Here is a 12641-nt window from a genome sequence, read left to right on the forward strand (position 1 = left end):
ATACAATAAGGCCTTTGTCCTTAAAAGAAAAACATAATTTTCAACAGAGTCAGCTCCCAGAAGCCAAGGGAGCTAACATCCAAAACCTAATATAAACATGAAGGCTTGTGTCAAGATTTCAGAGTTAGCCTCACTAAAAGGGGCTGGAAATGACTGGAGAATGCCAGCTCCAGGGATCGGGAGACATTTTTCATTGTGACTTTTTGAAAGTGGAAGCCAGATCGTCCCAGAACCTCCCTTGTCTATACCTCCTGCCTTGTCAGGGACATTTCTGCTTTTGACAACGATCTATTTCTATAAAAGGGAATGTTCCTTTTATCACAAATAAAAGCAGATGTAAATATCAATATGATCTTATATTTTCAAATACGATTACATTCCCTTCAAAAAAAAAGACAGTGTTTATGTAATGATTATTTAGGACGTCTTTTATAGAGGAGGTTGACCTTCTGTGATAAACTTTCTAGGAGAATCATGTTTTGGAACTTGGAGTTCCATTCTGGGGGCAGCTATCCCAAGTGTTAACAACCCCAACTATAAACAGGAAACTCCAGTCGAACTCCCACTCAAGTCCCAAGGTTGTGGACCTCTTGCTGAAGCTATGGAGCTGACAGAGACGACCGTGACGAGGTTCTTACACTTTAAGACACCATCCCTTAAGAAGTGAATTCGCCCAACTCACTACACTACAAGGCAGAACATGCTATTACCGAGAAGCAGCAGCAGGCTCTTAGAGGAGTTGGCAGGACTTCTAGTCCCAAGCACAGAAGGCTGTATGAATGTGCAGGGCCCACATGTCCAAATCCAGTCACACCAGTTCATCTGGGCTTGCCCTTTCTAGAAGGAGGCCCGATCCCACAGGTATGCACTAGTGCCTGTGGTTGGCTGGAAAGCAGGAAGCTGGCCACATCACACTCTTTAAAACGGAGAGGACTGAGAAGCTTCAGGCTCAGCAGGCCCGCTGGTCACTACTTTAACATTTTTGCCTCCTACCTGCCACTTCCTGATTTAATGGCAAGGACTGCAGAGGACAACTGGGCCTCACTGAGAAAACAACACTGTGATTCGTTGTTTGTAAATTGGCGCGAGTTAAGCAGGTGAAGCTTTGAAAAGAAAAAACAGAGGAGCGACCCATCTTCCTAAGCCCCAAACACTAACAGGGTTTTCCATCTTTAACAGAAAAGCAGCAGTAGGCTCTTCTGACCTTCCATTGTGTACCCTGAGAAAAATTCAGAATAAACACATTTCATAAGTGTTGACAATAAATTGCCATAAATACAGTCCATTTAATTTAAAGTATGGCAAAGGCAGTCATTCCATGACACTTCAATGCTGGAAGCAGCTATCATTTCTAAAGTGATGACCACGGCCCAGACCATGTTTTAAGAATTTTTCGTGTTGTAACTTACAATTCTGACAAGAGCCTCATGATGAAGATAAAGAGGTTGAGATATAGAAATGTTAGGCAATTTACATAAAGCCATACAACTATTAAAGGGTAGAAATGAGAACCACTAAGCTATCATTCCCAAAGAGTATATTCACTGAATTAGGTGCTGAAAAGTGGTTTATGGCATACACTTCACTTTCTTCTATTCAAGTTCTGGCCCTTAATAACAGTTTCATTTACACTGTTTACAAACAGCTTTCACACGCATCTTGGCCTTTAACCCATTCCAGTCACCCCAGTTAATGCCCACAGCCAACCACTTAAGTCTGCTGAAGGGTACATACCACTGGGACTTGTCCCAGACTTCACAATGAAGGCTCAGAGAAGGTAAGGTGTCTGCTCAGTGGTGCACAGCTACCAGGCAACCCAGGTGAGACTCAAACCCATACATTGAGACACAACGGCCCCCACACCACAGCTGTACTTCACTGACAAAATGGGCTTTAAACGTTTCATGAGAAAAGAAAATATCTTACCTGAAGACCTAGAATTTAAGACATTAAATTATATCATAATATTTTTAAAGCATCATTAACAGTTTAATAGAGCAAACTTAAAAGTTTATAATAGTAAGTTTTTATATTAGTCAGACTCTTTTATATTGTTGCTTTTATTCCTAATAAAAAAATCCCTCAATGTGGCCTGGTCCATTTTACATTTAACTATAGAAACATTCTAATGACGTTTGCAAAAAGTGTATTACTGTTATCCGTGAAATTAGTTTTGTTTGGGTACCTTTTAAAATTTCATGTGGTATTTATTCACTTTTGTTAAGATCTTTTAAAGTCAAAGTTTGGCAAATTTGTGATTTTTGCATTAAATTTTCAAAATCCCTACAGCAATCTTAGTTTTGGATTCCTGCCAACTGGGGTTGCACTGAATCTCATCTATGATCAATTCAATCCCATGTGCAAATATGCAGGGTCTGGGGGGAAGGGACCATTGTTCATTGTTTCAAAGAGTCCAAGAAGATGAGAACGTTCCTTCTTTGATATTCTCCTAGTATCTTCCAGTTCTTTGCAATGTTTAATGCCAATAGTCTTTGTCTTCTTCAAACGTCTTCTGCCTTGGCCTGTGCCTTCCTGGTTCTCCTCTTGCCTCTATAACTATAAGTTTTCCATCTCTTTCATAGGTTTCTCCTTTTCTATCCTTCTGTTAGACAAAACCCTTCTTATAGTTAATATTGTAGGCCCATTTTTTTAAAATCTCAATTTAGACCCCTCCTCAAGGCAAATAATTTATTCCCAAAGTTTTGAAGTTTATTTCTATGCAGACAGGTAACAAATTGTTAACTTCTAGTCCTGATTTCTCTATACTGAACTCACGATCTTTTAAGAGCCTACATGGCTTTTCTACCTTGAAGATCTATCAAGCCCAACACATTACATCTAAACTGATTACTACCCACCCACCCACAGGACCCCTTCTCTTCCTACAGTGTCTATGACATTGGATAGATTTCTCAAAATTCCCTTCAATTTTTCCCATCTTTCACCTCTGCCATCTATTTTCTTGCCAAGTACTATAAATGTGGGCTCCAAAACACCTCTGCAAGACTAGTGGTTCTCAATGTCATGGCACGTTGGTGCACTTTTTAAAGGTGAGCCACTCAATCCTGATTAATGTATAAAACTTGTGCTAAAGGCTGGGCGCGGTGGCTCATGCCTGTAATCCCAGCACTTTGGGAGATCGAGGCAGGTGGATCACAGGGTCAGGAGATCGAGACCATCCTGGCTAACACGGTGAAATCCCGTCTCTACGAAAAATACAAAAAAATTAGCCGGGTGGGTGGGGGGCGCCTGTAGTCCCAGCTACTGGTAGGCTGAGGCAGGAGAATGGCGTGAACTCAGGAGGAGGAGCTTGCAGTGAGCCGAGATCGCGCGACTGCACTCCAGCCTAGGCGACTGAGCGAGACTCTGTCTCAAAAAAAGAACAACAACAAAAAATTGTGCTAAAAGTGAGCATACATGCTATCATAAACACACCTACCAGACTGAATAATTTACCAAATGAACCATGCAACAGTGTAAGGCAGGGTGTCACTGTAAGAGGAGAGAGCTGGTGCCCCAAATAGAATTTCGAGAGTGAGTTCTGGGAAGAGAACTACTCTATTCAAGTAGCAGCACCCTACTCTAGAGGCACCAAGTGACAAGCAAAGTGGCTGTGCTACCAATCACTCCACTGTAATTGCTGCTGAATTTTACCAACTGTGTCTTGCTGGGCATGGTTTGGAGTTTTTCTATCGACATATTTTTTTTTTTTCAATACCTTTGGTATTCATGTAAATACTCTAGAACTGGAATGTAGTCAAAGATTCAAAAGACTAAGCAACACTGGTTTATCCCAACACCTTCTTTCCATTCCCACTGCCCAGGCTGCTTGTGCTCACCTGACCACACAATATCCCTGCAGTCTGTTGTTCAGACTCCAGACCCTTCACACTGATATCCTTATTATTACATTCAAGGTGCTCCCCATGCTGGTTCTCATGGAGCTTTCTAACTCCAGCTCCATCACAGCTTTGGGCACAGTAGACTCTGCCATTTCCACAGTCCCAAGCACACTCTCTTTGTGTCTTTCCTCCAACAAGGCTTTGCCTGGATCATCTCTCCCCCCACATCATGGTCACAGATATCCTAGTGAGAATTCATTGGCAGCCTCCTTAGTACATGGGTTTGAGTCTATTACAGTGCTTTTCTGTCACTCCTATAAAGTTTCTTATTTATGCATGTGTTCGTCTCCCCCATTAGACTGTGGGCAAGAATCTGTCCTGTTGGTCTTTGTCTCCTCAAAGGTCCCCAGCCAGCACAATGCTTCAAACACAGAAAGGACTAAAAATAATAAAATAAAATGGAAGAGGGGATGAAGTGTGGAAAGAAGGAAGAAAGAATAATATTATTGAATTTATAACCTGCGATCCCTAGTGCCTTGAGTGGTGTTTTATAAAATTAGAACTGGGAATCAACAGGTCTTAAAATATACACCCAGCTCATTTGCTGATCTTAACTAAGTTCAACAAGCACACTTGACCTCCCAGTGCCATGAAAGGTGGTGTTTGTTACTCATATTCTTTTATAGCACAAAGGACTCAATATATCATCATTTATACAGAAGGGCCATAGAAGAGGGTGTGAAAAACTGATATCCTTTATTTACTCAACAAATTCGTATTAACTGGTTTTATTTTTCCATCATTTTGCCTTGCCTGACTTTTCCCATTATCTCCTATTCTACTGCCCTCCCCCTATTTGCATTCTAGTCTGGGGAAGGGCTCTCTTTCCTCAACATTATTTCCTACACTTAAAACACAATTTACTGTTGATACCCACAGTCAAGTCCAGTGCCTCAAAACAAAATAAACAGTGTTTGAAATGGGATGGGGAAGGGGAGCAGTGAGTAAGTAGGCAACAAAGACACACTCAGGTCTGGAAAGGGGTCGAGAGACTTCCACAAGGCGGGCCAGGAAAATCCCCATGATGCCAGGCCACGAGGCAGTTTTTCCAGAATTACAGCGCTCCCGAGTCCCAACCCAATCCCTCTGCCAATAAAAGTACAAGTGAAGGTGACCCCACAGGCATAGAGATGTAAATACTCTGCAAGAAAGCAGGCCCCTCTTCCACGGAAAGCTTTTCTTTTCTTTCTTTTTTCTTTTTTCTTGTTTTTTGTGTGGGTGTGTGTGTTTAATGGAAAGCGAGGGGAAAACTTACACCAGGGCCCAAAGATCACTGGACCAATAAGGAAGCAGCCTAGATCAGCCCAGTCCAAGCCTGGAGGGACAGAAAAACTCACTAAACATTTCTGACAAACCTTGTTCATGCACAACAATGGGTGGGTTTGCCATCATTATCCCTACGTCTCGTCCGTCGTCCCTTCTATCATTTTCTTTTGAAACTTTGCATCCTGTTCCATGTGAGGAAATAAGAATTTTTAAAAATAATGCCATCATCAATAACAGCAATAAAAAATCATTCCAGAGGGTTTACTCAATGCCAAGCCCCAGGCCAAACTTTACGTGCTACATCTCACTTAATTCACACAGCAACTCTGTGAACTAGATGTTGACATCCATCCCACTCTCCAGATGAAGAAACTGAGGTTTGGAAAGGTGAGGTAGTTGTCTCAACTTCACCACCGGTTTGATTTGAACCCAAGATTCTCTGATGTCTGGGCCAAAGTTCTTTGCCAAAATGTTATGATGCCAGCCAAAACCCATGTCTTCCTTGGAAGGGCTCTCCAAATTCTAGACGGTTTGGGTTGCAAGATCGAAACCACTATAACTGCCTCCATAGAGAGCCTACATTAGCTCTGTGCTGGTTGAAAAGACTCTCTGAAGCTCTTGAAGGTATCTGTAGAAGTTTTTAAGTAGTCAACTTTTCCAGCAGAAGGAAACTCTAGTTTAGCAAGTAAGAAACTGACTTCACATCCCAGTTCTGTCTCTTAGTAACTGTGTGATCTCACGAGATTTGCTCTACTTCTTTGAGCCTGAATAAAGCATGAACAAGAATGACTCTCAGAACTAGTCTTTGTGAATTTGCCAACACAATCCTATACATTAACTGTTACCTTTCCCAAAAATTGTTCTGTTGAAAGGTAATTGGTCACATCACCTTCTAAACAGAGTAAAAATAAATAAATCTGATTGCTTCCTTACTGAGCATCCAAAGTCTAGAAATGACCTGAAACAACTTGGAAAAAGTATGGCAATCTATGTATTTGTGCATATACTGAGTGCAGTACCTCTCTGAACACATCTGGTCTACTTTATGGCTTCTCTCTCTCTCTGTTTCATACATGCACACACACATGAATTGAATTCTCATGCAATGTTATCTCCCTCATCCTCAAACATGTGCTTAACACTTGTTTAGATAATAGATATCTATTCTCCAGCCAGCTAATCTGAACAATGAAGAACATGAGGATTTTATGGAGATAAGGCACCCGAGAGAATCTAACATGCTGGGAGCTCCTTGTTGAGCGATATTAGACTTTTGTGATTAAAAAAGTAGAAGACAGCAGACAAGGTCTCTCTGTCTTCACTATTTGGTTGGCTCCAAGACAGGTGGGGCCCTGATTCTTGTAACATTGAATTTCACGTTGCTTTTTATGAGCAAAGGGTCCGTTTCTACATTGCACCTCTGGATTTAAAAGAGGAAATTTCAACCTCAGAATAATGTTTTTTGCTGAACAAAATGTATGCCAAACTAAGCTCTGACTTCGGGTTTTCTGAGTCCCAGCCTCCAAAGTTTTCTCAGGTTTCTAGTACTGGGCCCAACTCACTGGCTCCCGCCATGTCCTCCTATTCTACAGTTAGGTGGAAAAGGCTGAGAAGATCAAGCACCACTTCTCATGTGTGCTTGGTGGACCTGGGGACGTCCCAAAGATCAGAGAATGGCTTCAGCTTCATTTATCTGGGTGTGGCTGGCTCCCCTCTCAGCTGTACTCCAGGGCAGGCACCAACGTGTTTTCCTAGACATTATGGGAAAAATAATTCTAGCAAGAAAGCGGGGAAAATATCATACAGAAACAGTAATAAGTGTTGGCCTCCCTTCCTCAGCCCCATAAAAGACCATTTTGTAAAGTTATGCTTTGCTTTCTGACTAAACAATAAAGCACATGCAGTTTAATCTAAACTGCTTACCCAGTTCCCTAGATTTTAGGACCATGATCCAACTTCTCACCTACCCCCTTAAATAGATGAACTGAAGCTTTTTGGGCCACACACTTTAAAACGAGATTCCATCACCAGCTAACAAACCAGTTATTCTTGGACTGGGACTGGTTCTGGCAAGATGCTCGGGTCTACGCAGAGGATGATAAATGAGAATAAAATTATTCAGCTCTGCTTACGGTGGCCACTGTGCCCACTGTCATCCTCAAAAACTCCACAGAAATGAGCTCACTCCAACCTCTGAAACATTTCACAGCTTAAAAGTTTAAATCAGGCCAAGTTGATTTTTGTGGAGTTTTTTAAGCTTTTACTCTGTAATTATATACGGGACTTTGTGCCACCTATTTCCTCCCAACTGTAACATTTTACATCTTTTTTAAGCATACGTTGACGTTAGCTTTTTCTTTCTTTCTTTTATTTATTTATTTATTTTTTTTAGTACATGTTATGAAATAAGATATGAGCTTACACTCAGCCTTAGGTACCTTTCTGCCAAAAGGCTGGACCAACACAAACTAAATATGACTATTTTCTTTATCCAAAGTACAGTTGAGACTATTACATACCCTCTTAATGTACATACATAAAACCAGCTCACCACTAACGCTCCCTGCAGGTCAACTGAAATCATAACGAGATTTTCCTTTCATATAATGCGATTAACAAATGTCAACTAACCGAACTCTTGAAAGACTCAAAAGAAAAAACAAAATAACCCAAGGAACGCCAAAAGGTAAAATAATTTGGATGTTCTTTCTATTTTCTCCTTACTTTCCCACGTCTTTAACTCAACAAATAGGCTGTCTCTTATGGTTATAGGCATGTGCTCCAGAGGCAGACAAATCTGAGATAGTTTCAGCTCCACTATTTACTCAAATGCAACTTTCACAAGTTACTTAGCCTGCTACACCTCAGTTTTCTCATCTGTAAAATAAAGGTAAAAGCCCTCAGTGGATTTTTGTGAAGATAAAATGAAATAATGCAGGCTTAGATGAGGCCCTACAAGTAAAAATAAAATAAAATAAAAATAGTAAACATAAGTGTTTACCATTGCTAACATTATCAATTTGCTAAATAGGTCTACCTTCCTGCCTAGGTACAAAAATGCCAAGTAGCTTCCTGGCTGTCTGGAGTGCTTTGAAATCCATGAACTGCAGTAGGTTCGTGGAAATGTACAAGAGTGTTATACAAAGAGAGAAGTGGTCATCCATCTATTATTACTCAATTTTACCAAGTCATTACAAATGTTTAGGAAGCAGCAATGACTACGACAACTTGGACCCCATAATTCTAAACCCCTGCAAAGGTCGTGATAACATATCACTGAGCCTTTCAGCCAATGAAAGAGCTCTGTAACGGGTGAAGCTGATAGCCAAAGTCCTAATATTACATATTTAGAAAGGATTTCTGACAGCGCTCACCCAAGGCAGATACCTACAACTGTTACTTAAACGTTAAAGACATAAATGAAGCTACTGCCCTTCTGAATTTAATTGATACTTTTCTGGAATAAATATCATTCCCACTTGAATTCCAACTGATGCATCTTTTCAGATTTACTCTTTACCTTCAAAACTGCAGGACTCTAACACCTATCTTCTTATCACTAAGTCTCCACTTTGAGAGAAAGGCACTATTTTTAGCAGGGGTAGGAGTACTGAAAAGGGGGGAATGCTGTGGCGAGAATTTCTCATGATGTTATTTGGGAACAGTTTACAAAACTCAAACTACATATGTAAACTTTATAAGTAGTAATATTGCTGAAGAGAAAAACAGTATTTTACATGCGAAGCTCTCAGCACATTTAAATATTACTTGGTCAGGGTAATGTCCTCTGAAATCTTAATAGATTAAGATAAAATAATTCGCTCACATTATACAGATAAGAAAAATTTAAAAAGGAAGATTAAACACACATATACATACACACTGCATTTGTAAATCTACAACTGAGTCAAAATTTAAACTCAAAGCTTCTTTTCAACAAATTATTTAGTAAAAGATCATCAATGAACACGGCAACCCATAAATACGCAATCATAATACACCCTCTCTCAGCTCTGTTTTATTAGACAGCAATATTTATTGTGTCAGCAAACACAGTGCATTTTTACTTGTTTCTGCTGATTTCCTTAGTCTTCCAAACCTGATAATCATTTGATACAGCCATTTACCGTCACCCATTTATCATTTCAAAACGTTGACCTCAACTCTTGTCATGAAAAAGTTTAGGTAGTATAAACTCAGATGGCTTGGCTTTTGCCTAAACCAAAATGAATTCCTTCTCCAGTTCCACACAGCACGCTGATCTAGTAACAAGTAGTCCTCTATCATTTTTGGGCTTCGCATTTGATTGCCTTAATGTATCTCCAACAGGGTTTTATAATATGTAGTTTCTAACCAAATTTTGCCAAAAGTGATTGGCATGTAAAACACTCTTAAGCAAAAATGTTTATGTTGTAGGTCTGTACTTCATCTCAGAAAGTCTTATTCACATTGCTTAATCTCCCCCAAGTGGTTACTTATTAGACTTATCATTGACTACTAAACTAAAATAAATGGAAACAAATTATTTTTTGAGTCTACTAACCACTGATAGTGTTAACTAAGCAGCTGACAGCCAAGTGTCATTCTCTATTAAGGACAGAATTGTCCTTTCTGACTCACGCCTCCAAATAAGAAATAAAGACAGTATTTGAGAGTTTAGGGTATAACAGGCAAAGAAACCCAAGAAAGAAATCCAGAATTACATCTTTTCCTCATGTTCATTTTTTGTGACTGTCACCTCTCTTTCCCTTTGTTGCATACCTTATTCCGGACCTTCATACTTAAATCTTATCTCATCATTTTCCCGCTGAGCTTAGATGACAGAACCAATGCAGAAAGTTTTGTTGTACCAAGGATTTGGTTGTAGTAATCATTACTGGAAACAGACATTACAAACTGCAATTTTCACTGAGACGTCATACAAAGCCTATCTGAAATTTACTTCTATAAGGATAATGTCAAAGATAAGAATTTCCAGCTAGATGAAATGGAAATTGCCAAAGTCCATAAAACTCAGAAATTAACTGGATTCGACTCACAAAGTAGGTACAGTTATGTGCAATTTTGTAATGACTAAAGACAATTTGTAAGATCTGGTTATATTATCACATTTAATGGATTCACCTTATCAGAGAGAGCAACTGAGTTCATATTACCTGATCTCCACACTTACCAAGCAGACACACATTATGCAAGGGTTGTCGGTGATAAATGGAATCTGGAGGATTTCACCTTCATTTTCACATTTTGCAACAGAACCTGAAATTCAGGGGGAAAAAAGTTTCATTTAAAGTCAGCTTAGTAGCATGGTTTCAACATTTAAAATTTTTACACCAATCTTTTTTGAAACCTCTACCCAAACTTCAGAATTCCTAATGTAGTTAAAATTATTAAATTCACCAAAGCAAAACTCCTCCCCCAAACTCTATTTTCAATAATTTTATTTAAACAAGTTTTAAAAAGACTATGATGTAAAGAGAAATTATCTGTTCTCAGATGGTTTAAGCACAATTCCAAGTATTTCACTGGATTTTTAATAACACTCCTCCTTTATGAAGACATTTCAACTAAGCACACAGCCCCATATGCAAAAAAAGAAAAAAAGAAAAAAAAACTCAAATTGGGGCAGATTTTAAATTGACCAAAACTCAGAACTGTGTCAAGGAACGGGCCTTTCTATGGATCTTTCTCGCATTGTCTTAGGTTTAAATCACTGTTTGAAACGCAATCCTCTTTTCCCTTCTCTTAGAAATTGACTCGATATTTTCTTTTCTGCACCAGGTGTCAGTAAAGTATGTCCTTCAGAATAGCAGCTGAGGTCTTCACCTGCCTGAAAACATATAATTATTATATCCGGCTATTAGTGCCCTTTTTAAATGATAGTTTCTTTAAATTCAAGGTCTTGAGAGCCAGTGCTTTAAAAAGCACTCCTAGCACAGTGGATGTATTGGAACCCCAAAGATGAGAAAGGAAGATGTGCAGAAAACTGCACAAATTTTTTTTCCTGAGTTCTACAGAGAGAGATAAAGATTAAAATAAAAGTTGAGGAAAATATTAAAAATAAAATAATTTCTCAAATTCAAATAGAAGAATGTCTATTATTACTACATTGAAGGCAACAGCCTCTCAGCCCGCAACCTCTTCACCTACTCCCAGCCTTCCCAGCCCTCCCGGGGTTTCGCTTCATCCCCATCGACCAGCGCAGGGCAAGCGCCAAGGTGCGCGCTCTCCACCCTCCCATCCCCTGGGCAAGCCAGCGCCACCTCTCCCAGGTACCAAACCGGCGTCCCGGAGGGTCGGTCCCTCCCGCCCCCTCCCCTACCTGTCAAGAAGGAGGAAGCCAGAGACATGGGGACCCCCGAGCAATTGAGCAGCAGCAAGACGCAGCAGGTAATCCCAGGCGAGCGCCGGCCGTAACGCTCAGCCAGAGCCCCGACGCCGGAGAACCAGAGCATCGTCACCTGGAGGGAATCCCGGGCGACTGCAGGTCCCGCGCCGCCGCCTCTGCTCAGCTGCCGCAGCTCGCAGTCAAAAAGGGCTCTCAGCCGGCGTGTCGGGAGACAGTCCGCGAAGGAGGGAGGCGGGCGCCCGGGAGCTGGGGGGCGGGGGGGTGTGAGGGAGGGCGGGGGTAGAGGCGAGGGGTGGGGGGCGCCGGGGGAGGAGGGGTCCTGCGGCCAGTCTCCTCCGATGCGGGTTTTTTTTTTTCTTCTTCTTTTTTCTTTTTTTCTTTCTTTTTTTTTTTGAGGGAGTTGCTTGCAGTGGTTTAGCAGTCAGCCCCTCCGCGCCGGAGAGGGGGCCGGGAGGAGGGGGTGTTGCGGCAGCAGGAGATAGACGGAGAGGAGCCGCGGTGCTGCAGACTGCGCACTGCCGCTCAGCCGCCGCCCGGGCTGCAGCTACTGCTCCGGGGGCTGTCGCTGTCGCTGTCGCTGCCGCAGCGTCCTCCACTCCCGCACTCCCCACCTTCTGCCAGCCCCGCCGGCTCTCGGCCCGCCCGGAGCGCGCTCGCTCCGCCGCGAGAGACAGGGGCTCACCGGGCGCCTCCTGGAACCCGCTGGGGGCGCCCGGGCGCAGGAGGGACTGCGCTATAGCGGCAGCGCGAACCCTCTCGGCCCAGCGTCCAGTTCCCCAGCTCCTCCAGGGAAGCCACGGCCGCGGGGCGCGGACCAGAGCCGGGAAGGCGCGTCTCCACCGCACGGCGAGCGCGGCGCCTCCTCCTTTTCCTGGGGGAACCCGGGGGATGCCGCAACACTAGAGCTCAGGCCCGGGTGCCCCAATCCTTAGAGGGAGCAGCAAACGAGACGCAGGAGCGCCCCACCACCCTGCTGGCTCCCGGATGGGAGCGACACACCCGGGGCAATAGGGCCACCGCAACTTTTCACGCCCTGCTTTGCTTCCTTCTGGCGGGGACGCGACAGCGAACTCAGGGGGCTGAGCGGACAGAGGGGCAAGTGGCCTTAGAGATCTGTGTTCTGT

The 12641-nt window shown here is 42.4% G+C and overlaps 1 protein-coding gene across 10 annotated transcripts in view; it reads right to left on the reverse strand.

Moving 5' to 3' along the window:
* BMPER (BMP binding endothelial regulator) overlaps positions 1 to 12347 on the reverse strand; it is a 247035-nt gene extending 234688 nt beyond the window's left edge. For 5 of the 10 annotated variants that reach the window (XR_012432543.1, XM_074035245.1, XM_074035243.1 and 2 more), the window contains exons 1-2: positions 11491 to 12347; positions 10342 to 10427 (exon numbers count right to left, since the gene is read on the reverse strand). Coding sequence is in view for 4 of the 10 variants with exons in the window: in XM_005549818.4 (XP_005549875.2) it covers positions 10342 to 10427; positions 11491 to 11623 (219 nt within the window). In the remaining 6 variants the exon portion in view is untranslated. The remainder of the gene's footprint in view (positions 1 to 10341; positions 10428 to 11490) is intronic. The other 5 variants (XM_074035244.1, XM_074035240.1, XM_074035242.1 and 2 more) reach the window with 3 other exon arrangements.
* Positions 12348 to 12641: the final 294 nt, after the last annotated feature.

Source organism: Macaca fascicularis, chromosome 3 (assembly GCF_037993035.2).
Source record: "Macaca fascicularis isolate 582-1 chromosome 3, T2T-MFA8v1.1".
NCBI lineage: Eukaryota > Metazoa > Chordata > Mammalia > Primates > Cercopithecidae > Macaca > Macaca fascicularis.